Source organism: Dermochelys coriacea, chromosome 6 (genome assembly GCF_009764565.3).
Source record: "Dermochelys coriacea isolate rDerCor1 chromosome 6, rDerCor1.pri.v4, whole genome shotgun sequence".
Taxonomy (NCBI): domain Eukaryota; kingdom Metazoa; phylum Chordata; order Testudines; family Dermochelyidae; genus Dermochelys; species Dermochelys coriacea.
In genome coordinates, this window is record NC_050073.1 from 40,741,193 (window position 1) to 40,768,037 (window position 26,845).

The 26,845-nt window shown below is 41.3% G+C and overlaps 1 protein-coding gene across 5 annotated transcripts in view; it reads right to left on the reverse strand.

Moving 5' to 3' along the window:
* Window positions 1-26,845, reverse strand: part of LUZP2 (leucine zipper protein 2) — a 341,273-nt gene that overhangs the window by 166,572 nt on the left and 147,856 nt on the right. For all 5 annotated transcript variants that reach the window (XM_038406161.2, XM_038406160.2, XM_043516670.1 and 2 more), the window contains exons 2-3: window positions 2,030-2,147; window positions 454-524 (exon numbers count right to left, since the gene is read on the reverse strand). In XM_038406161.2, coding sequence (XP_038262089.1) covers window positions 454-524; window positions 2,030-2,147 — 189 coding nt within the window. The remainder of the gene's footprint in view (window positions 1-453; window positions 525-2,029; window positions 2,148-26,845) is intronic.

A 26,845-nucleotide genomic window follows, 5' to 3' on the forward strand; every position in this document is an offset into this window, starting at 1 on the left:
TTTCTAATTTGAGACACTTTAAAGAGACCTGATTTTTCAAACCTGCTGATCACTGCATTCTTTGAAAATCAGGCAATCAATGGTGCCTCAATGAGGCATTCAATTCACTAAACACTTTCAAAAAATTAAGCACAGAAATTTGTTGACTCGAAGAAATAAGTTCCCAGCTCTGAGCTATCCTGCAAAATTTCCTTGATGTATATCTAGTTCTAATGTTAACCCTCGTGAATATTATTAGTGACCAACAAGAAGTAAAGCGTGTCACATATCAGCTAGTATTTTAGCTGCAATCCTGCATTGTTCCTCCCTCCCCTTGTTTAACAGTCTTGATTGATCGCTAGTGGACATGCCTTCTGTGCTGTGCTACCAGTTCAAACAAAGGAAAGATTGAATTCCTTAGTCTTCTAGTTTTTAGTCTGTTAACAGGAAAGAAAGGAGGAGGTAGCTTCTTACCTTTGCTTTTGGCCTAATTCCAGAAGTTTCTGCACATCACTTTTGGCAGATGCCTCATCATTTTTCAAAGACTGGAAACAAAGGGAGAGAGGGAGGATTACCAAGAAATCTTTAATGTTACTCAACTATGAAAAGGTTAATGGTGACCTCTTTTATGAAAAAAAATGGGCAGAAATAGTTTGGCTCTTCTGCGGCAGTAATTCAGCACTTGCTGCAGCACACACAGCTGTGTTGGACGATTCATTAAAGCAGAACTGATCTAATAGAGTATGTAGTAGAATTCTTTGCATAGATCTGGTCTCTGCAGCATCAAATTCAAAATACATGAAAAAAGAAATTTTCCTGAGTCCTAATTTTTTATTCATTCAGTTTGATGAGAATATAGCAAGTTCTAAAGTAACTTCATTTTAAAAAAGAGAACGAGAGAGAGGAAGCAAGTTCCCCATATAAACTGTGAAGAAAGAAATTCAACAATAAAAAATAGCAGTAGAGGATGACAGGATAATGCAGACTGACATTTTAAAACATACAACAAACTACTGCTCAGAGAAGGTAGCATCATCAATGAACGGAATACAGGGAGCCATACATCCCCGCAAAGATAACAGCATGGTCCTGTGAATTGTTTGAGGAGATAATTTCCCAGAATTGTTCCCTCAACTAGTCAATGCAAGGGGTGGTCTTGTTGGAAGTTATATATGCCCCATTCATAACAGGTGGTTCATATAAAATGCAGTTCTCTGCAAGTCAGTGCAAGCGTCAGAATAAGCAATCTGGCTGATAACCAGTCTGAATTATTCTCATTGTTTTCACTAGGCTAAGAGACTCCCTCATGAAGAGACTGCTGCTCTGTCATGTGAAGATTTGGACATTGAGGTTGCCAACAAATCCAAAGCAAGACTGGAAACCCCTTATTCACATGCAGGGTTTGTCTCCACTATAGAGTAAGTATTGCCCTTAACTTGAGTCCTGTCCTCTCACCAAAACTGTTAAAAGAACCATCATGATCCAGTTAACACCAGTTGGCTGGCTCATCAGGGGATAGAGGCTGCTGAGTTATTTAACACTCTGTAGTGTTATTTCAGTGTGGCCAATCTCACTCTAGCTAGACTAAAACTTACTCTACACTACAACATTTTGCTGGCATATCTATGTCGGCTAGAAATCTGAAAATATCATACTACCTAGCCAACACAGGACTATTTTTGTGAGTAACTGTTCACTAATGGGAGTAAGGGGCAGCTCCAGGGAGTCAATCTATAAAAAATATCTTTTTCCTCTCATATTCCAATGTATTCTGCTCCCTAATGGTTTTCCATTAAGTGCTTCAATTTCGAACAAGTGAGACAAAGCATCCAAGGAAAATTTTGGGGATTCATAAACTTCATAATCCACTCATGTGTAATGCGCCTCATGTTTTCCTGGAAACTGGCATACGCAACATGTAAAACAAGCATCATTGTTACCATTAATTACCAATTAGTCTCATATTAAAAGAAAATATGTTTGTAACAAATAGATACTACTAAACAAAGTGAGTGATTGTGTATCACAGAAAAGTGAAGGGTAATCTAACCTGCAGGTTTACTTTAATTCCTTCAAGTTCTTTTGAGGTCTTCGACAGTTGACGGAGGATATTGCTCCTTTCCTTAAAGACGTCTTTCAGTTGTCTTTCCAGTTCTTCATAGCCCTGTCTAACACAGAAAGCACAGACATTCCTCTCAAAATGTCTTCTTAATGTACTTGAAATCAGAGTCTTAGTACATCCAATTTTTATTAATCATAAGTAGGATCCATTTACATTCCCCCTTGCACCATGTTTAGGAACTGAAATGTTTTATGACAAACTGTGAATTGTTACATCTGTGCACATAAATCCTCAAACCATCATGCCAACAGCAACCTATTTCCTGTTATGGGCAGGAAGAAATGCTTTTAATTTTACACAAGTTGACAGTAAAGGAGATACTTCTTTCCTGCGAGATATTGCACAGTAGGAATTATTGAACTTTGTAGAGTTAGAGATTTTGGACCATCCTCATGGGGAAAGGATGTTCCAAAGATATTTGAATTTTCCCTCCTATAATTTAAATATTTTTTTACCCAGTTAGTGATGCAGGCTCAGATCGGGGTTCAGTGTCTAAATGCCTTTCAAGATCTGGGTTCACCAGTTCATACAAAGAAACAAATGTCTCAATCCTGCAACATACAAAGACTATGTTAGGGCCTCGTCCAAAGCCCACTGCAATCAGTGGTGATCGTCAGGTCAGGCCCACACTGGGCTTCTGAATCTATCAAGAGCACTGGCTATGTTTGGAGAAATATTGGCTCTCTCATTAATTTAGCAATGGACAGCTCATCTACTCCACCTGAAGGATGGAAGAAAGAAATAGTGCTCTATCCAATCAGATTTTGGATACTTGGTATATCTCAAAGCTTTAATGAAATGTCTTTTTCCTGCAGTTATAAGTTTTTAGATTATTGATATTGTTTAGTACACTACTACTGAATTGAAGTTCCATCAAGAGCAAATACCTTTAGCTTACTTTGCCAACATTTTACAGATGTGACTATGGGGAAACAGTGTGGAAATATCTGAGCTGCCATCTCTTTAATGAAACTTATAATATCTGTAATTTCTTCTCACTACTGTGAAAATCACTGAGATGTTTCATCCTGCCTGCCACAGTAATACTGACAGGTGGTCACTATCCAATTAGTGATTAAACCTACATCTCATACAACTGCCTCCAATGTATGTGCTCAAGTAGTTTCTTGGCAATAAAACTTGTATCCTCCATTTCCACATATAAGATCAATAGCAAATAGCATTTCAAATATCTTCAAAGGATAAAAGCACTACACGCTTGTGGGTCTAGAACAAGGAAAATCTGGTATCTCCATGTGAGAAGAATAGAACAAAAACATTTTTTTTAAACGTATATAAAAATGGGGGCAAAAAGGAGTGGATCTCCAGGGTACCATTTGCCACAGCTATGAAATTATCCTTTCCTATAAAATCAATACCCATTTCCGCTCAACCCTTTGTCCACCCAAACATTAGACTAATGTCTGTTTCATACAACCCTCTACTAAGAGGAGAGCAACTTATTCAGCCACCCACACTCTTTTGTGAACTCAATAAGCAAAAAGTAGGGACAGAACGGATAAAGGACATTTATAGAGGCTTTGTTTTATATGCTATTGCATCAGATCCAGCTCTAATCAGTAGTGACTTAGAGCATGTAAAATACTGTTATGTGTTCAGATACTACGGTGACAGGCAGAACTAATAAAACCCCAAGTGAGGCAGGATAAAGCTCTTAAGTGCTGTTACCATCCATTTGCTGGCCTATGTGACATTAGTTTGTCATCTCAGGTCAGTTGGAACACCACATGAGTCACCACAAAAACCACTACTTGACAATCTTGTCTGACAAGTCAAGCATTGAATGAGCTTGGAGACTGAACTACCCTTTCTGTCCCAGAAGTAATTTCCTGCCAGGGAAGGGTTAAAGCACATTTTTGGGCAGCGTGGTGTAACCCATCCTTATAACTGCCTGTGCTGTGCTTAATCCAAGAATAAAACAACAAACAAAACAAACAAAAAATAAAAAAGGCTGCCAATCCAGTACCTTTCACAAATGCCAAAATTCACTTGGAAAATTAAAGTAAACGTGAAACTACAAAAATAAAAAGAAAGGTGCTTGAAGCCACACTCACAGCAATGGGAGAGCCTGGAGCTATGCCAGTGAGGAAGAGAGACTAGTTTAATTATATGCCAGACTGTACCAGTGACAGCAGCTGTGAGAGTGAGAGGTTGACAAGGACATGCTGTAAAGAAGTTCCTATGAAGATGCATCGTTGCTGCTTCAGCTGTGGTGCATAGAAGGGGAGAATGCACTCTGGTACCAACAAATCCACAGGGATGCTGAGGATGGAGGCAAAAAAATTAGTGTATGAAAGAAACTTGGAGTAAACAGATTCCCTATAGTAATACAATAGTTTACTTTGTGGATAGGATGTTATTGCAGGGAAGTCACACCTAATCTTCACAGAGAATTTAGGAGTAGCAGAACTAATTCCCTGACAAACAAAATCCAATGCTGAGAAGGGTGGCTACAGAGATTGAGAGGAATGATGGACTCCGTTAACCTGCAAAAAGTGATGTGGAAACCCTGAAAGCCTAAACAGTTGATGCATAGACTATACAAACGATGGCCAGTTAAAAATTTTCCCACTGAACTTTTTCAATGGAAAATAGAACAAAACAAAAAGTGAAAAGCATCTGCATTCTATGAAATATTTTGTTTTCAGTATTGTTGTAGCTATGCTGGTTCCAGGATATTAGAGAGACAAGCTGGGTGAGGTACTCTCTTTTACTGGACCAACTTCTGTTGGTGAAAGAGACAAGCTTTCAAGGTACAGAGAGAGCTCTTCTTCAGGTCTGGTAGGTCTAGCAGACCTGAAGAGTTCTGTGTAGCTCAAAACTTTGCCGAAAAGCAAAAATTGCTATTTGGAAATTCCCATTACAGTGCCTCACATGAGTTATATTTTGTGTGTGTCATGGTTACAGATTGTTACTGGTTGCAAGTATTTCCCCTTGGTAGTCTCTGAGTGCCCCCCATCAGATACTAGGCCTTATGCCCTTGCCTGTCTGGGGGAAAATTTCACAGTTCTCCCACTATTAGTCCAGAATCTGGATACAACACCCCATTTTTGCCACCTGCTTATTACTGTGCATGCCCAACTGACACCTGAGTTTTGTACCTTTTGGGAACCCTAAGACAGTGAAATAGTAATCAACCACCTTCTTGAATATGTAGGTTTATTAGCAAAAGGAACAACCATCAAATTAAAATAATTTTAAACAGTCTACACACATTTTTAGACTCATTTAATCACATGATTCACTGCCAACTGAGTTAGGTAGGCTTCCTTCTCTATGTACAGGAAAAAAACAAATCCATCTTACATTCTTTTGGGATCCAATCTGGTTTCTGTTTGCCTTTCAGTGATGGTTGTTTCATTGTTCGGAAAGTACATTTTGGTGTACAGATCAACATTCACCACTGAGAACCCCTACATTTTTCACAAGTGCCTTCTGCTCCCATTCTTCTCTGTGGATTCCAAATTACATCTTCCATGATGAATTGCTGTACTCAGCAAGCGGAAAGACTGTGTTGCATCATGGGAGAAGTAATCCAGACAAGAAATCCAGCCCACAGAGGAGAATGGAGGCATCAAGAACCCAACATGCAACTTCCATGTGGCACTGCAGCAGCATTTCTGGATAGAAATTTTCATTTTTTAACAATAATTCTGGCTGAAAATGTTATAAAAAAATTCCAAGAAATTGATATTAAATTTCTATGGGGAAAAGACTAATTTTCCAACCAGCTCTAGTATAAAAGTTATTCTTTGGGGTTTGAGTCTGTTTTAACGATAAGATCATAACCGTGCCAAACAAACAGTTACCCAGTCATCAGCAAGATATGATTTAATTCCTTCTAGTTTTGCTTTAATTTGACCTTCCTCTCACTTTGCAGATTAACCTTGTTTAATTTAAGATACTTTTCCTTTCAAACTGTTCTTGGGATATTCACTGACTGGACCATCTGCAGTGGTAAGGAAAACATAAGTTAAGAACCCATTCACGCACTCTGTGCAGGATATAGCCCTAAGATTGCCTATCTATGATAAGGGAGAACATAGAGATCTTTTGGTTTTATGAGTCTACACTCAAAAATGGTCTGATTCTGCAAGCCTCACTCCTACTGAGTAGCATTTTCTCTCACAAGTACTCCCATTGTCTTCACTGGTAAATATGGATTATCATGAACAAAAATCAGACCACCATGGATTTATGCTGCAATATTAATACTTGGATTTTGAAATTTCCACATGCAGCAATGTTTAAATTTGGGGGTTTTGTTCTAGAGAGACACTTGAAATAAAGATGAGCGAAATCCTAGCCAGCTCATTATTTGCTGAATATTAGAATTCTAGCGGCTAAATGTAAAGAAAACAAAATCCCCTTCATTTAAATTGTATGCAGAAGTACCTACATTTTTTTTTATCATAACTACCTGTGATTTTTAACAAGGTATGCATCCGTATTAAATACTTGTCCCACATCTGTGGCAATAGGACCATTATGTGTAATCAATTTGACAAGCTGCAGAGAATGCTTCCCACTTTAATTTCTTGATGAGCGGACAGCAAGAAAGGAATTTCTTCTGCTTACAGCAATTGTTTAGTTTCATTAAGAAGATTGTTGTTTTCATTCCTCTAAAAGCATCAGGAACAACATATTATGCTCTTCTGGCATCCCTATGTCATGCCCTTGTTTACAGTGAAACATGCATTAAGAAGCATCAGCAGCAGGTTGTCTACTCATCTTAAGCAACCTATTTAAAGTATCCTCATGAGTTTTCCAGTACCATTTTGTTCAACTTTCAGTTATAGGTGTAACGGCATGCACATCATGCCCCGTTGGATTTGGCCCCTTGGCCCCCCGCTCCTTAAAGACTAAGGGATACTCCAAGCCGGTGCAACACTCTTTGTGTCCATTCCCACCACCAGTTTCCCACTATTTACAGGCTATTTACATGGCTTGGCCTCACACAGGCCTGACCAGCAACAGATGAGTAGGCTCTTTCCTCCTTCTGAGCCTGACCTTTCCCTCCTGGTCTCTGCCTCCTTCCACTTCTTCCTAGCCTTTTAGCTCCTGCTAATGAGGTTGGCAGGTGTGGGCAGTTCCCAGGCAAGCACTGGTTATTCACCCAGCCCCAATCCATTCCTCCTGATTGGGGCTGGGGTGGCAGGAGCTGATTAAGGGCTTTCCTAGCAGCACCCTGCCACACACCTCCCGTCTTAAGCGACCGCCAGAGCGGGCCTGGTTTGGCCTCTTCTTCCCCTGCTCTGGAGGTTGCCTCAAGGAGGTCCCTGGGGGCTTCGTCATGGGATTTGTCCATCCCCCAGCCACAAAAGGCACACTGGGAAGGAGGTGGACTGCCCCACAGGTCTACAGCTACTCACTGGTCCTTGCACCAGTCACAGCCTTTTGGTTGCTCTACCGGCTGCTCCCTCTTGTTGTCTGGCAGGGAAGCCAGGTGTGTCTGGACCTTGCCCTGCCCGCCTGGGGCTCAGGCACAGTTGTCTGGCCCAGGGGAGTCTGGCTCTCCCCTCCTGGAGATTCCACCTCCAAGCATTCACTGGGGCCTTCCCCCCCGGGCCTCAGGCTTCCTTCCAGGGGGGAGGGGTTCAATAGCAGGGCATTCTTTCGATCCCTCGCTCTCCCCCTCTCTTCTGTCTTCACTCAGGCTTTGTTATCTAGGATTTTGCTCTATCCTCAGGTGACCTGGGTCCTCCCCCTCAACGGGGCTGAGGGATATAGGGGTTCCCCCTCCCTTCATGGGGTCTCCCCACTCTTCCTGATGGAGGATCCCCTCCCACAGCCTCCTTTCCCCTTTGGGATGGGGCCCCAGGCTGTCCCCAGGACCATGGAGTACAGCAACCACCCTCACCTGTTGCCAGGCAAACTAGTCCCTGATCTCCAGGGGCATCTGGGCCACAGGGCAGGGCCTCCAATCCCCATGGATTCACTTGAGCATCATTTGCACCCCAGGGATAAACCACTGTGGCTTCATTAGCCCTTTTTGAAGAAGGGTCCTGTTTCTATCCAGGAAGTGGGAAGGCAGAGCCCGCCCACTACTAAAGGACCTCTCCCAGCCTAAGGGGAAGATCCACAGGTCCGGGATTCCAAATAATTGCGGGGGACATCTTCAACTAGTCTTTGAAGGAGGATGTAGGCTGAAGCTGTGTCCACTAAGTCCCTCCTGGGCTTCCTCTCCATCCACATGGGGATGGTGACCAGTCCTTGCTCCAGCTTCTTCCCACCACCATTTGTCCAGCCACAAAATCTGGCTAGCTCACATTCCATTTCTGGGCAGTCCCAACATTTGTGTCCCTGCTGCCCACATCGCCAGTAGACCAACTGCCCCGGGTGACTGCAGGCCCCCTTAATCTCCTCTTTCTTTTTCTTGGGGCCTCTCCCAAGGGGAAGTTCTCAGGGTTTCTTTCCCCACTCCAGGTCCTGGTCCGTCCGCCCCTTTTTACGAGGAAAGTCCACCTCCGCATATTCCTTAGTCAGTTGACAGTGACCTCTATTATATTTGGCTGGTGCAGATGGACCCAGACTTGCACATTTTCCAGGAAGCCATGCACAAATTATTCTAAGATCACCTGGTCCATTATCTCTCCCACCATTTGGGTATTGGGCCTTGACCACCACGTGTCTCAGTCCGTGATCTTCTGGGCAAAAGTGCAGGGCCAAAAACCCCGTCCACTGTGCCACCCAAAACTTCTGCTGGTACTTTTTGGCCAACAGTCCTATCTGATCCAGGGCTGCCGCCTTCACTGCCTCATAATCTTTGGCCTGTCCATTAGTTAGAGTCATGTAGGCAGCCTGAGCCTCTCCAGCCAGATAGGGGGCTAGTCTTAGGGCCCATGTCGCCTTGTCCCATCCGGAGTCCATGGCTAATCATTCAAAAGTGCACAGGAAGGCATCAGGGCCATTGGCGGGGCCCATCTTACAGAGGCCCAGCCCTGGCGCGCAGTTGCCATTATCTCCTGGAGCACTCACCAACCACTGCCAGAGCTGCTGCTGTACACTGGCCTGCTCCCTGATGAAGTCCTGGAGGGTCTTTTGTTGCTCTGCCTACCAAGTGAGAAAGGCCAGTCTCTTGGCCTGGTGGGACTGCTGAAAGGCCTGCCGGGTTTTAGGCAGTTCCTCTTGCTGCTTTGCAAGCCACTGCACAGTTCCCTCCATGCTTGGGTTGCCACTCGATGGTGGTGGCTTCGAGTTCTGGACAAGCCCCCACATGTGACAGGTTGCCATGCTGTGCTCCACTGGATTCAGACCCTTTGCCCCGCTCCTTAAAGACTCAGGAACACTCCAAGCTGGTGCAACACATGTACTCTTTAGTTTGTGTCCGTTCCCACCACCAGTTTATGGCTATTTACACAGCTTGACCTCACACAGGCCTGACCAGCAACGGACTAGTAGGCTCTTTCCTCCCTCTGAGCCTGACCTTTTCCTCCTGGTCTCGGCTTCAGCTTCTCCCTGAATGAATGAGGCTGGCAGGTGCGGGCAGTTCCCAGGCAAGCATTGGCTATTTACCCAGCCTCAATCCATACCCCACACTAAGGCTGGGGTGGCAGGAGCTGATTAAGGGCTTTCCTATCAGCACCCTACCACATAAGCCATCTCTACTAGGTCACCAATTACACTTTCCCTTGGATTGTCACTTAAGATAGAACACATAAGACAATACAGTGAAACCTGATATTCACTTACGTAAATTAATCAAACTCCAGCTAATAACAATACCTACATACAGCACAATTTCTTTGTGCATTGTTTCTCTCATACAGTAGATAACAAAACACTCCAGAGCAGGAAACAGTTTCTCCTAACAATCAACCTTCCGAAGTGAGTCAAACGGTGAAATTAGTCTTCTTTCTCAATGGAAAAGGACATGTACTTTGCAGTGTTGATTGGCATGGTTGCCTGATGGCCTAACATGTTTGGGTCTTTACTGGAATATATTTTTGCCTGTAGAACTGAATATTGTCATGATAGACAGGAAGTGAGGAGGAGGAAATAGTTTGAAAAATCTGGGATTAGAGAGAGAACTTCAACAATAATTCTGAGGCCCTCAGTAAGCTTTTTTCAAAATAAAGATCCAAATTATTTCCACACTAGTGCAGGTGGAGAGAAGGTAAAAGGGTACCTCCCTCCGTCCCAGTGCTTCTGCAGTGAAGGCAGTCAAGGAATCATTAAAAAAAGAAATAGAGAATAAAATGGAGAATATTGTATTGCCCTTATATAAATCCATGGTAAGCCCACATCTTGAATACTGCGTACAGATGTGGTCCCCTCATCTCAAAAAAGATATACTGGCATTAGAAAAGGTTCAGAAAAAGGGCAACTAAAATGATTAGGGGTTTGGAACAGGTTCCATATGAGGAGAGATTAAAGAGGCTAGGACTTTTCAGCTTGGAAAAGAGGAGACTAAGGGGGAATATAATAGAGGCATATGAAATCATGAGTGGTGTGGAGAAAGTGAATAAGGAAAAGTTATTTACTTGTTCCCATAATATAAGAACTAGGGGCCACCAAATGAAATTAATGGGTAGCAGGTTTAAAACAAACAAAAGGAAGTTCTTCTTCACTCAGCACACAGTCAACCTGTGGAACTTCTTGCCTGAGGAGGTTGTGAAGACTAGGACTATAACAGGGTTTAAAAGAGAACTGGATAAATTCATGGAGGTTAAGTCCATTAATGGCTATTAGCCAGGATGGGTAAGGAATGGTGTCCCTAGCCTCTGTCAGAGGGTGGAAATGGCAGGATCCCCTGTTAAGTTCACTCCCTCTGGGGCACCTGGCATTGGCCACTGTTGGTAGACAAAAAGAAAAGGAGTACTTGTGGCACCTTAGAGACTAACAAATTTATTAGAGCATAAGCTTTCGTGAACTACAGCTCACTTCATCGGATGCATTTGGTGGAAAAAACAGAGGAGAGATTTATACACACACACACACACAGAGAACATGAAACAATGGGTTTATCATACACACTGTAAAGAGAGTGATCACTTAAGATAAGCCATCACTAGCAGCAGGGGGGGGAAAGGAGGAAAAGCTTTCATGGTGACAAGCAAGGTAGGCTAATTCCAGCAGTTAACAAGAATATCAGAGGAACAGTGGGGGGTGGGGTGGGGGGGAGAAATACCATGGGGAAATAGTTTTACTTTGTGTAATGACTCATCCATTCCCAGTCTCTATTCAAGCCTAAGTTAATTGTATCCAGTTTGCAAATTAATTCCAATTCAGCAGTCTCTCGTTGGAGTCTGTTTTTGAAGCTTTTTTGTTGAAGGATAGCCACTCTTAGGTCTGTGATTGAGTGACCAGAGAGATTGAAGTGTTCTCCAACTGGTTTTTGAATGTTATAATTCTTGACGTCTGATTTGTGTCCATTCATTCTTTTACGTAGAGATTGTCCAGTTTGGCCAATGTACATGGCAGAGGGGCATTGCTGGCACATGATGGCATATATCACATTGGTAGATGCGCAGGTGAACGAGCCTCTGATAGTGTGGCTGATGTGATTAGGCCCTATGATGGTATCCCCTGAATAGATATGTGGACAGAGTTGGCAATGGGCTTTGTTGCAAGGAGAGGTTCCTGGGTTAGTGGTTCTGTTGTGTGCTGTGTGGTTGCTGGTGAGTATTTGCTTCAGATTGGGGGGCTGTCTGTAAGCAAGGACTGGCCTGTCTCCCAAGATCTGTGAGAGTGATGGGTCGTCCTTCAGGATAGGTTGTAGATCCTTGATGATGCGTTGGAGAGGTTTTAGTTGGGGGCTGAAGGTGATGGCTAGTGGCGTTGTTATTTTCTTTGTTGGGCCTGTCCTGTAGTAGGTGACTTCTGGGTACTCTTCTGGCTCTGTCAATCTGTTTCTTCACTTCAGCAGGTGGGTATTGTAGTTGTAGGAATGCGTGATAGAGATCTTGTAGGTGTTTGTCGCTGTCTGAGGGGTTGGAGCAAATGCGGTTATATCGTAGCGCTTGGCTGTAGACAATGGATCGAGTGGTATGATCTGGATGAAAGCTAGAGGCATGTAGGTAGGAATAGCGGTCAGTAGGTTTCCGATATAGGGTGGTGTTTATGTGACCATTGCTTATTAGCACCGTAGTGTCCAGGAAGTGGATCTCTTGTGTGGACTGGTCCAGGCTGAGGTTGATGGTGGGATGGAAATTGTTGAAATCATGGTGGAATTCCTCAAGAGCTTCTTTTCCATGGGTCCAGATGATGAAGATGTCATCAATGTAGCGCAAGTAGAGTAGGGGCATTAGGGGACGAGAGCTGAGGAAGCGTTGTTCTAAGTCAGCCATAAAAATGTTGGCATACTGTGGGGCCATGCGGGTACCCATCGCAGTGCCGCTGATTTGAAGGTATACATTGTCACCAAATGTGAAATAGTTATGGGTCTATTCATGGGATACCATCATAGGGCCTAATCACATCAGCCACACTATCAGAGGCTCGTTCACCTGCGCATCTACCAATGTGATATATGCCATCATGTGCCAGCAATGCCCCTCTGCCATGTACATTGGCCAAACTGGACAGTCTCTACGTAAAAGAATGAATGGACACAAATCAGACGTCAAGAATTATAACATTCAAAAACCAGTTGGAGAACACTTCAATCTCTCTGGTCACTCGATCACAGACCTAAGAGTGGCTATCCTTCAACAAAAAAGCTTCAAAAACAGACTCCAACGAGAGACTGCTGAATTGGAATTAATTTGCAAACTGGATACAATTAACTTAGGCGTGAATAGAGACTGGGAATGGATGAGTCATTACACAAAGTAAAACTATTTCCCCATGGTATTTCTCCCACCCCCCACTGTTCCTCTGATATTCTTGTTAACTGCTGGAATTAGCCTACCTTGCTTGTCACCATGAAAGCTTTTCCTCCTTTCCCCCCCCCTGCTGCTAGTGATGGCTTATCTTAAGTGATCACTCTCCTTAGAGTGTGTATGATAAACCCATTGTTTCATGTTCTCTGTGTGTGTGTATATAAATCTCTCCTCTGTTTTTTCCACCAAATGCATCCGATGAAGTGAGCTGTAGCTCACGAAAGCTTATGCTCTAATAAATTTGTTAGTCTCTAAGGTGCCACAAGTACTCCTTTTCTTTTTGCGAATACAGACTAACATGGTTGCTACTCTGAAACCTGTTGGTAGACAGCATACTGGCTGGATGGACCTTTGACCTGACCCAGTATAGCCATTCTTATGTTCTTAAGGCTTTCTGCTCTCTGGGAGTGCAATAGAGTAGAGATCAACAGGGTCTACAACCATAGGAGAGTTTCTGGGCAAAGAAGACACCACCCTGTCATTTTTATACCAGGTATGGGGCTGTGATTGAAGAGCTGTGGGGGAACCTGTAGTGTGTGGTGCCAAGGATTTCAGATTACCCTTACAGTAATCATGCTTCCTCCACTATCCCTAAATGGTGGCTCCTAGCTACATTAAGTGTAAAGTTTTCAGTAATTTCCATCTGAATGGTATATTTCCTACTCCTCCTAAACAGCTCATCTCGAGAGCTAAAACTGCATCCTTCTCTCTAAAGTCCAATTTTGTGATTTTCTTTCCCATGTGTAACAGACTGATTACTGAATTTCCATCTCCCCATATAGATTAAAAGACTATTAGATCAAAAATGAAATAATATTTGTGGTAAATTTCACCTCTTTTCCAATTCAAGGAATGTCTGTGAAAAGATCTTGGTTTCTCCAATTTTATTAGTTTTTCAAAATTATTCCAAAGGTTTTTTTTTCCAAGAAAGCTGTTTTCTTATATCAATGGAAATTCCAGCTCTTACTTCATTGTAATTGGTCATATAAGTCACATGGTTGTGTTTCTGTCCCCTGATTGGATGAATGTAACTCTTCTCATTCCCAATTAAAGAAAGCAGTTAAATTTATGCTTCAGTTTAAACATGCACTCAGAGATTTAAGCATGTACTTAAATGCCACTGCTAAATAGGGATGTTTTTCTCAATTGGGGCCAAAATAACATGATAAGAGTCCTTGCCGGAGGTGAGTATAAAATTTGCTTTTTCTCAATACCGGAATATATGAGATTAGCATTTATTTTGGCATATTTGTGGCTAGTAAAACTTGATTCCATTAATGCTCTTGGGAAAGTAAATAGAAAATGAGACCAACTATATCTGAAACTAAATCAACAAAAAATCCAAATGGATATTTGAAGCTTTTTTTTTTTGGTCATACTATTCACCCTACTCTAATAGGGACTTTTTGATACTTTTTTAAACAATGGACAAATGATTAAATGTTTGTGTGTTTTTTAAAAAATGTAACAGCAATACCAGTCAGGAAAATTTGAGTCAAAGGGGAAAAATGCATAGGGGTTAAAAAGGTGTGAAGGCTAGTACTTCTGTTTTAACAATAGCACAGGATTTATCAAACCTTTCAGTGCAAATTCCAAGCTTTCAAGGGAAGCATCTACAGAGGAAAAAGGCTGTTATTTCTTTAAGGACCCAGGGTCTTATACAGTATATCTACTCTGTGATACAAAACCTGCAGAACTGAGTCTCAGAGCCTAGGTCAGCAGGGCTACAAGACTCCAGTGTAGACATTTGGGCTCAGGCGTGGGCCCAGCTCTGAGACCTTCACTCATTGCGGGGTCTCCTAATAGGAGAGAGACTAGTAGAAGAAGGGTTGGTTGCCTGCTAATCTCTTGTAACACTGAAGAAAAGGACTGAGGTGTTTTTGACCCTGACCTCCAAGCCATGGAAGAAGGTTGGAAAACTATGTCCCATTAGAGTTGCCTGGGAGGAAATGGCTTAGTTATGAAGCGTTTTCTTCTGAGTTTTGTTTGCTTGAAAGACTTTGCTGCAAGTCTGGGGGGGAGGCAGGCAAAAAGGGCCATCTGGAACAAGCCAGATCATAGCTGCAGCCTGCCACAGTACTGAATTTCCTCAACCCCCATTAACTCCAATAGGACTTGAAGATTCTCAACAGCTTTCTGGAGTCCCTCCTCACCTTGCAGTATCAGACACTACAATTGTGAGGACACAGTGGGCTAACTCCATCGCTTGGTATAAATCTATTGTGTTGTACAGAGTTGTACCAGGATTTTATCTGGCCCACTGGATGTCCCGTTATTCTGTTCTGCAAAATAAATTTGCATTACCAGCATTAGGTACTACACAACTGGAATTATAATATACATCTCTCATTTTAGCAGGCATGTTTTTAAAAGAAATACCTGAAGTTTTGTACTTACAAGTTTGTCAAGTTCCTTAGTTCTATCATGTACCTAATCACACAGAATGCATATAGATATTTTCTTTAGTATGGTGTGGCATTTTCATTAACAAATCTAAATCCCAATTTATAGCTGATAAAATTAATAAGATAAGTTTGAAGACATAAAATATCACTTTTACAGTGTTCCTGGGAGTATGCAGAATTTATATTAATGAAGGCAAACACAGCAATGGCATTTGGCAATATTCCAACCTCTGGAAGTCATTTGAATCATGGTAATTGCAATAGTTTAGTTTCTGTCCTCAGTATATTGATCTGGGGGCTCTCTAAATTCAAGTGTCATCTTGTTGCCATGGACTGTTATTCTCAAACAGCTTTAAACTTGTCACAGCTTATTTGGACTTTTCATGATTCCTACTGACATGTCTAAATTATATTTCCAAATTTCTACAGATCCTAATTTTCAGTATGTGGTGGAAACAGGTTACTTGTAATTAAGAGATTTGTTTCTCTGGAGATCACTCCACCTCTGACTGTTATTTTCTTAAATTTTATAAACTGGGCTTTTAGTCTTCAAAATCAGGTTTGAATTTGCTTCTTACTTCATAATATGTACAATGTTAAGACAAAAAAAATTAATTTGTAAACCCAGAGGGAAAACAAAGCCTGTCTTTGAAATAGACCTTCTATAAATCATTTTTATTTTATTTTATTCTGTGTACATAAAGTACCCTTACTGAAAAGCTGACTTAGAATAGTAAATTGGAATATGAACTTCAGACCATTAAAATACCTAAGTCAATTTAAGACTTGTCTATGGGGACACATGGAAAATTAAACCAAATTAACTAATCCACTTTAAATTCACACTTTTAGTTATTTGGATTAATTTTCCTGGTGTCCCCATCCATGCAGAAAAGTTCTAAGAGTCAGCTGGATGGTTCTTTCATCAAATAGCATGGTTCTTTTGGAGAAGAAATTAAACAGTGATATATACATTTCAGGCACCATCTAAACCCATGATTTTTAATTTACAAACCTTACTTGCGCAATTTATATTTTAAAACTGCAGTTCTATGCAAGATGGCTCCTTTGTATGTAAGAGATCTGCTCCCTGTATGTATACAGGGTCATAACTGTTGACTTTAAAAAAAATCTAAACATTTGTTATTCAAGCAGAGCCAAGAGGGAGGGAACTAGATACTATCTAGATAGAGCATCATGAACAGAATTGTTGACTAAATTCTGATTACCTACACTTGAAAGCCATAGGAACGCACAGATGTCACTGAAGCAATCATTAGAAGGCAGTTAGCTGCGGAGGTTTATATGTGGACATAGTTTAGGTTGATGAAATTTGATATGATGACACACAAGAAGAAAATAATTTAGCTTGATTTGGAATTCCTAGGCTGAATTTGCAAGGCTGGCAGTTGGGGAAAAACATCTTTGTACTTGTAAAGTGAGCACATTTGATAATGGAAGTCATTGAGACATAATCCACACAGAATCCTAAAATGTCATGTTTAGAGTGTCACTTTTCAAAGTAAAAACACATTTTCAGCCTTTTCGAGTTTGTGGGAGGAAAATGGTACATCTTTGATCACTTTAAAGAATGATCAGATAGTGTGAGTCATTTCCTAGATTACAAACATTTCCACTAGGTTTTCCTGATTGCATTTAAGTCTGAAATTGACTATTCAGGGCAGCATAAAAACATATGCTTAACTATAATTAAATGAGACTGCCCTGAATAGAATGTTCTCCTATATCAGCATCATGGGTCCTTGATGCCAATGTCATAACTGACACCTCAAACCTTGCATTTAATGTAGTTTTATCATATGACCTATCTCTCCTTTAAAATGTGTCATAGTTTTATTGACCTTTTTAATGAAAATACTTTATTATATTACCTGCTGGCACATTTAATTGTTTTTAGTTAACCATCACAAATTGGACACATCCATTTTCTAAGATACATTCATAAGAAATTTTGTTTTTCCAGATTTCTATCTTTAACAGATTCTGGTATGTCCACTGCCTTGTAACATGTGTAGTCATTTCAATGCTCCTAGTCTGATTTATTAGCATTTTCCATTAACTTTGGAACAGTATAATGATTATACAGGCTGCAAGGCAATGCAGAACCAGGGTCACCGTAATTATTTTCTAGGTAATAACTTGACTTGTTACAATACATATTTATCCCCCTTGTTAAGACTGTTGTTGTGTAAAACCCACCACTGACTATCAGTAACTTTTTTTTTTTGCAACAATGATGAATAGGATAAAAGGCTGAAGTTTTAAATCTGTCTGAGGAATTTAGATGCACAATTCCCATTAAAATTACATAACTGGGCCTCCTAAATCCTTAGGAGGATATGAAAATCTCAACCTAAATGACCATACCTGATAAGAGAGTAAAATGTCTTCCTATAGTACCATATGTGGATGAGAGAGAACAGCTAAATGCATGGGTTTGCAATGCCCACAAACATGTTATCGACCATCCAGAAAACTAAACTCCACTTGTGAAAATGTAAACAGTTAGGATATTTAAGATTTTTTTCTCTAGCTGTCCACACATTAAAGACATCACCTAGAGCAATGAATCCATATTTGTTTCTTAAAGGTGCAGTCTTGAAATTCATGCTATCAAGTATCTATAAAAAGCACCCCCAGTCTCTACAGCTTTTTCCACTATTTAAATACAGACTGATGGAAAAATCTGGTCCCATGCACTTAAGGGCAAAATGTACTTTTCAGATCTACCTTGCAAGATGTTGTCTTTAATGTAATCTGACAGGAATTCCATATTACCCCTTTCCATACTGCTCAGCTTCATTATTTATACATACACTCTGCATCTTCTCTGCTTTCCTACTCGATGCCTAAAGAAGCTCTTAGCCATGACTGCTTTATCTTGCAGCACATACTCCTTTGATTTGTAAAAAGCAGAGCTGTATAATTCTACTTAGATTAACTAGAAATGCCTTTTCCTACTGTCTTTTTCAGTATAGTCAGATCCAATATTTCATCTGTCTCAGATTATTAAAGAATTTAATGTCATTGTTTCTGAAATTTTTACATCTAATTCTCCAGTTAACATAAATGTACCTGCCAAGGGAATGACATCTGTGGGAATTCCCCCCACACACACACACACACACCTGAGTAAGGTGCTATCACAATTCACATAAAACTTAAAAATGTCTACTTTAACTGTCAAAAGGGTCAACAGGTTTCCTGTGAAAGCTTGTTCCACTGCTTAATAATTTAGAGTTAGTCTAATAAAATGGTGTTCACTGATTGGTGAATCTCTGCTACAAGAAGCGGATGACAGAGTTGTAGGAATGGAAGTAGACAACCTAAAAAAATAAATGTAGGCAAACAATCCAGAGGAGACAAGAAAGGGTCCAAGTCTCAAATGCTGTCGGATCCCACTATGGTTGTGCATTCTAGAAGGAGTTTAAATAGTTCCATCGGCAGGAAAAGCAAAGGCCTTAAAAGGTACCATTGCCATATCAAGGTACAGATTCATCACAAAATGTAACACACAAACTCAGCGTGGCTCTCTTGTGCCAACCACTACCAGAGACAGGCCATTGGACTAGATAATCCAAGGCGTAAACTAGTTTGACAATTCCTAGTACACTTAGATTTTAGAGTACCACTGCATCCATAGCTGTAATCCCTTTCCCATATTAAATCATGGATCAAATCTCACGCTGGCTTCAGAGTCCAATTAATGTGCTGTTGAAGATTTCCACAGAGGATGCAGATGTTGGAAAACGAAGAAGGGGCTCAGCAGATACTTGTTGAAGGTGGAAGGGTAAGGAAGAAGAGAAGAGAGGCTAGTCCTATAGAAAAAGGGGAAGAGTCAAGGGAGACTACACCAAATATGAGCCCCAGGAGGATACAGGATGGGTTGAAGAAGATTGTAAGGGAAAATAGGAATGGAAAGAACTTGCAGCCAGAGAGAACAGGGGAGACACTGGAGAATAGCACTGTCACCAGGAAAAGGCAGGTCTATGTGATATGGGACTCTTTATTGAGAAGAATAGACAGGCCTGTAACTAGAGCTGATCCTGAAAATAGAAGGGTGTGCTGTCTTCCGGGTGCTAAGATACGGGATGTAGACCTGAGGTTGAAAAGGATCCTAAAGGGAGCGGGAAAGAATCCCCTAATTATCCTTCATGTGGGAACAAATGATACGGCTAGATTCTCGCTGGAAAGTATTAAGGGAGACTATGCTAGGCTGGGGAAGACGCTTAAGGAAATTGAGGCTCAGGTGATCTTTAGCGGGATCCTTCCTGTTCCTAGAGAAGGGCAACAAAGGTCTGACAAAATTATGACTGTCAACAGATGGCTTAGGCAGTGGTGCTATAAGGAGGGCTTTGGGATGTATGACCACTGGGAGGCATTCACGGACAGAGGTCAGTTCTCTCGGGATGGACTTCATCTCAGTAGGGAAGGAAATAGACTTCTAGGATCGAGGCTGGCACAACTGATAGAGAGAGCTTTAAACTAGGAATTGGGGGGAGATGGATGGGAGATGTCCAGAAAATCTCCACGCCAGATTTTAGCATTGAGAGGGTAGAAGATGAAGTAAGAATGGATACAGCCGTGGGTAGGAGAATGTATATAAGGAGTGAGGGCGGTGTGGATACTAGTCTAATAGGTTATACTGGCTGTAGAATGACTGTGCCTAATAGGGTACAAAATGTGAGCGAGGCCAAACAGCAAAAATTAAGATGTTTGTACACCAATGCGAGGAGTCTAGGTAACAAAATGGAGGAACTAGAGCTACTGGTGCAGGAAGTGAAACCAGATATTCTAGGGATAACAGAAACATGGTGGAATAGTAGTCATGACTGGACTACAGGTATTGAAGGGTATGTGCTCTTTAGGAAAGACAGAAACAAAGGTAAGGGGGTGGAGTAGCATTGTATATCAATGATGAGGTAGAATGTAAAGAAATCAGAAGCGATGCAATGGATAAGACAGAGTCTGTCTGGGCAAAAATTACATTGGGGAAGAAAACTAGTAAAGCCTCTCCTATGATAGTGCTTGGGGCGTGCTATAGACCTCCGGGATCTAATTTGGATATGGATACAGCCCTTTTTAATGTCTTTAATAAAGTAAATACTAATGGAAACTGCATGATCATGGGAGACTTTAACTTCCCAGATATAGACTGGAGGACCAGTGCTAGTAATAATAATAGGGCTCAGATTTTCCTAGATGCGATAGCTGATGGATTCCTTCATCAAGTAGTTGCTGAACCGACTAGAGGGGATGCCATTTTAGATTTAATTTTGATGAGTAGCGAGGACCTCATAGAAGAAATGGTTGTAGGGGACAATCTTGGCTCAAGTGATCATGAGCTAATTCAGTTCAAACTAAATGGAAGGATTAACAAAAATAATTCTGCAACTAGGGTTTTTGATTTCAAAAGGGCTGACTTTCAAAAATTAAGGAAATTAGTTAGGGAAGTGGATTGGACTGAAGAACTTATGGATCTAAAGGTAGAGGAGGCCTGGGATTACTTTAAATCAAAACTGCAGAAGCTATCGGAAGCCTGTATCCCAAGAAAGGGGAAAAAATTCATAGGAAGGAGTTGTAGACCAAGCTGGATAAGCAAGCATCTTAGAGAGGTGATTAAGAAGAAGCAGAAAGCATACAGGGAGTGGAAGATGGGAGGGATCAGCAAGGAAAGCTACCTAATTGAGGTCAGAACATGTAGGGATAAAGTGAGACAGCCTAAAAGTCGAGTAGAGTTGGACCTTGCAAAGGGAATTAAAACCAATAGTAAAAGGTTCTATAGCCATATAAATAAGAAGAAAACTAAGAAAGAAGAAGTGGAACCGCTAAACACTGAGGATGGAGTGGAGGTTAAAGATAATCTAGGCATGGCCCAATATCTAAACAAATACTTTGCCTCAGTCTTTAATAAGGCTAAAGAGGATCTTGGGGATAATGGTAGCATGACAAATGGGAAGGAGGATATAGAGGTAGATATTACCCTATCAGAGGTAGAAGCGAAACTGAAACAGCTTAATGGAACTAAATCGGGGGGCCCAGATAATCTTCATCCAAGAATATTAAAGGAATTGGCACCTGAAATTGCAAGCCCATTAGCAAGAATTTTTAATGAATCTGTAAACTCAGGAGTAGTACCGAATGATTGGAGAATTGCTAATATAGTTCCTATTTTTAAGAAAGGAAAAAAAAATTGATCCGGGTAACTACAGGCCAGTTAGTTTGACATCTGTAGTATGCAAGGTCCTGGAAAAAATTTTGAAGGAGAAATTAGTTAAGGACATTGAAGTCAATGGTAAATGGGACAAAATACAACATGGTTTTACAAAAGGTAGATCGTGCCAAACCAACCTAATCTCCTTTTTTGAAAAAGTAACAGATTTTTTAGATAAAGGAAATGCAGTGGATCTAATTTACCTAGATTTCAGTAAGGCATTTGATACCATGCCACATCGGGAATTATTAGTTAAATTGGAGAAGATGGGGATCAATATGAACATCAAAAGGTGGATAAGGAATTGGTTAAAGGGGAGACTGCAACGGGTCCTACTGAAAGGCGAACTGTCAGGTTGGAGGGAGGTTACAAGTGGAGTTCCTCAGGGATCGGTTTTGGGACCAATCTTATTTAATCTTTTTATTACTGACTTTGGCACAAAAAGTGGGAGTGTGCTAATAAAGTTTGCAGATGATACAAAGCTGGGAGGTATTGCCAATTCAGAGAAGGATCGGGATATTATACAGGAGGATCTGGATTACCTTGTAAACTGGAGTAATAGTAATAGGATGAAATTTAATAGTGAGAAGTGTAAGGTTATGCATTTAGGGATTAATAACAAGAATTTTAGCTATAAGTTGGGAACGCATCAATTAGAAGTAACGGAAGAGGAGAAGGACCTTGGAGTATTGGTTGATCATAGGATGACTATGAGCTGCCAATGTGATATGGCTGTGAAAAAGCTAATGCGGTTTTGGGATGCATCAGGAGAGGCATTTCCAGTAGGGATAAGGAGGTTTTAGTACCGTTATACAAGGCACTGGTGAGACCTCACCTAGAATACTGTGTGCAGTTCTGGTCTCCCATGTTTAAAAAGGATGAATTCAAACTGGAGCAGGTACAGAGAAGGGCTACTAGGATGATCCGAGGAATGGAAAACTTGTCTTATGAAAGGAGACTTAAGGAGCTTGGCTTGTTTAGCCTAACTAAAAGAAGGTTGAGGGGAGATATGATTGCTCTCTATAAATATATCAGAGGGATAAATACAGGAGAGGGAGAGGAATTATTTCAGCTCAGCACCAATGTGGACACAAGAACAAATGGGTATAAACTGGCCACCAGGAAGTTTAGACTTGAAATCAGACGAAGGTTTTTAACCATCAGAGGAGTGAAGTTTTGGAATAGCCTTCCAAGGGAAGCAGTGGGGGCAAAAGATCTATCTGGCTTTAAGATTCTACTCGATAAGTTTATGGAGGAGATGGTATGATGGGATAATGGGATTTTGGTAAGTAATTGATCTTTAAATATTCAGGGTAAATAGGCCAAATCCCCTGAGATGGGATATTAGATGGATGGGATCTGAGTTACTATAGAAAATTCTTTCCTGGGTATCTGGCTGGTGAATCTTGCCCATATGCTCAGGGTTTAGCTGATTGCCATATTTGGGGTCGGGAAGGAATTTTCCTCCAGGGCAGATTGGAGAGGCCCTGGAGGTTTTTCGCCTTCCTCTGTAGCATGGGGCATGGTTGACTTGAGGGAGGCTTCTCTGCTCCTTGAAGTCTTTGAACCATGATTTAAGGACTTCAATAGCTCAGACATGGTGAGGTTTTTCATAGGAGTGGGTGGGTGAGATTCTGTGGCCTGCGCTGTGCAGGAGGTCGGACTAGATGATCAGAATGGTCCCTTCTGACCTTAGTATCTATGAATCTAGGTAGAAATCTTCTAGGATATGGAACTGCTCTCTGGCTGCTATTTCAGCCATGGGATTGCAATGGATCCCATGGCCAGTATATTTCTCTTCTGCCGAAAATGGACCGGCACAGTTTTTTAACCACAATCCAAAAACACTCCTATATGCTAGTATTGTGTTCCATAGACTGTAAGAGACTGCATCTCCCATATAGGTCCCCAGATCATGTCCTCGCCAGTTCGGCTGCAGCCCTTCATAGTAGAGGAAGGTAGCAAATGAACTTGAATGGGACATAGGTTATTTCATTACTTGATCATAGAACAGCAGACAGTGCTACCTTCTGTCAAACTAAGAGTTACTCTTGTAATTTGAATTCAGTCTGCAGAGTTATAGTACAGGTCAAATGTTCAGGTCACACAGGTAAAGTGATACACACCGCTATCACTTAAAAATATGGTAGATTAGTGATTCTTGTAAGTACAGGCACAATGCTTGAACCATAGAATTTTGTCACACCAGGATCAGCTGTCATTATGGATTCAGTCTCCAGGACAATGCTTTAATCTCTTGTTATTAAGATAGCATCTGAGAGTAGTAGCCTCCTCCATTAAAAAAAAAGAATTAATAAGTTTAAGAATTTGCATGGGAGTCAGAAAATAACTGCCACTTTTACATAGTACATGAGGTCATGTGTGACGAGAGAGCTGATAACTCATGAACGGCTTAATAGAAGAATTAAGTTACCTGTTTCACAGAGGCATATAAATCAACTGTTAGAAGAAATGTGAGTGTCCCTACTCCCACTGTGATTCATAACTATTTTAAACCTCTTCTTTGTAAAATATGATTGGATTAGGTTTGTCCTGTACCAGCTAATTTCCTGAATGCTTAAAATTGTTGTTGTACATTAATTTCTGCATTGCTTTTGTTTGGAATTGAATGGAACAATCTGTTCTATAGAATTGTTACTCTCGTTTCTTTCACATGCTCCAACGCTAATATGATTTAACCTTGACTATTATAAAAGAGGATTTTCAGCTGAAGAAATTAAAAAAACCCACTGCACTTGATTAAAATGTTTCTAGACATTTTTATAGACATTTAGAGGTTAGTGACAGAAAAGGCTTACCAAACTACCTAGTCCATCTCCCTGTCAGGGCCAAATTGTTCCTTACTGTATATTTTATGGGGTTTCAGCCATTCAAGTTTCATAATGTCTCAAGCAACAGAGCTCTCACCACTGCCTTTGGGAGATACTTCCAGGGTCTGTTAGACCTCATTATTCGTAAACATCTCTTTCCCTCCCTCCCCAGATTCAGCCTGCATTTTTGCTTTCTTATTTCCTTAATTTTGCAAATTCTTGCCAGCAAATCTGTCAGCCACAGTTTTACTTACTATTGTCCTTTTCTCCTCCTGCATGGTGCTCTGAACTAAAAAAACATAAGGAATCTTTAAAAAATAAAAAAGAACACTATCCAGGTTGGCAGGCATAAAATCTGACCTCTTATTCTGTTTTGCAAAGTCTATGAAAACTTGGCTCTCTGTATTTAAAAATACAGTAATGCATCAATAGCTGTATGACAAAGTGTAAAAAGTTGGACTGCATCCTGAGAGCCTCTTGCAGCCTGAGGTGGCTCTGCAGCACACTGCAGTTCACTTAGATTCGTCAATAACCACACAAATTGTCCTGGGGTGTGGTTTATTAGCATACAAACTCAGAATACAGTCTTTTTATCCTCTCAAGCCTGAGGTCGGTCTGTCTTCAAGTTTCTAAGCTGGGCACAGCTTTTCATCCCAGACTCTCCCCTCAGCCCATCCTTTAAGCATTTCCTGCTCTCTTCTGAGCATCCACTCTCAGGCCTTCCTTCCTGGAGTCTTTCCGTGCTCTTTATCTCTGCAGGAACTCTTAGGCCTTTCTACCTAGAGTTCTTCTACATGCTCACAGTCTAAGTTGGCCTCCAAACCCAAACACTTCCTCTCCCTGCCCACAGGCCAGGATCTCCTGCAGGAGCCTCCTACTCTCTGCAGCCTCTCCCACAGGTTCCTGATTCCCCCTCTTTAGAGACTAGGTCTTTATCAATACCAGGTACGCTCTATCAGGTCCTATTGCAAGGCTATTAAATGAAGAACAAGTGGGCTGGCCCAGTTCCTCCTTAAAGGGCCCTGTCCACCCTTTTACACAAAGGGGACAAAAATCAGTTACTGGGAGCAGCATTTGCATAGCAGGGTGCTTTAGTTAACTGACAATATACATGGGAAAATCTCATAAATTAGTATTCTAAATAACATTAATTTTACCCTCCTAGGCTTGCACAGTTTATCAGGGAAAGCAGGAAATGTAGCAAGAGGGCAACCTCCCAATGATAGCTTGGCAGTGTTCTTCTCTGAGTGACATGGATTTCACTTCTGGTGTGTGAGCCCAATGAGCTCCACTACTGAAACGAGGAGTGGAATTTGAGAGCTGCCCTAACATACTACACAGGGCAAATCCCCCTTTGGAAGAAGTATATTCATTTTCTTTATTCCCTTCTGAACACACCAGGGAGATGCCTCCGACCCCCATACATCACTCTCACGTGTATGAGCTGTACTGGACTCGTGGGGAATCCAGGAATTGCCCTTACAAAACATACCCCAGGATCTTCTGGGGAACATTCACCCTGATTGCCAAGCCCATTACCCTTAAAATATACAAATTTTGGCATATTATGCTCCTTGGGAAATGCAACCAGGCTAGGAACGCTTTCTCCACTATCCCCCTCCCAATAATTAGATCCCTTCCCCCATAAGACATTGTATGTCTCAAGAAGGTCATACTGTACAGTGTCATAATCTGTGCCAGAAGGGGCATGACAGTGAGGAAGAACACCAGTAGGAGACAGATGATTAATTGATTTCAACAGAAATATCTTTTTCTTCACCCAGTGAGGCAATCATCCTTTTACTCCTTGCCAACTGGATTTTGGACTATTTGTTAACTAAAACATTGGAGACCGTCCATCAGCTTCCTAAGTGTAAATTTTTCACTAATATCTGCACAGTATTCTCCAGGGCCATATCATATTTTCCATTCCTACAGTTGCTAGATTCCCCAAAGGTCCTATTCATGCATTCTGGTCTGGGAGCTCCCCACTCCCTTTCCTGGGACCTCACAGTTATTGGTCTTGATGGAACCCCCTTTCAAGTTCCTAGTATTCTCCTCTTTTTACCCTGTCTGTAAAGATCATCTTTTTAGTAGACATAACATCAGCTCGGAGGTGAATCAGGGCCTTTCTGCCAAATATTGTTTCCTATTTTCACTTATATTAGTTGACTTACCTCCCAGTTTTCCTTCTCAAGCTCCACTCAAACTAGGGAGAGCCCAAGTCACACTCCCTTGACATGAACAGTGTTCTTTCATGCTATCTGGAAAGGACAAGAACCTTCAGGAGCAACCCCAGCCTATCTGTAGCCTTTACAGATAGGATTAAAGGCCAAGCAGAATCCACGCAACAGTGACTGTATAAATGGATACGAGATAGCAATTGTAAGGGGACTATTGCCCCTTACTAACATTCAGTGGGGGTGTTT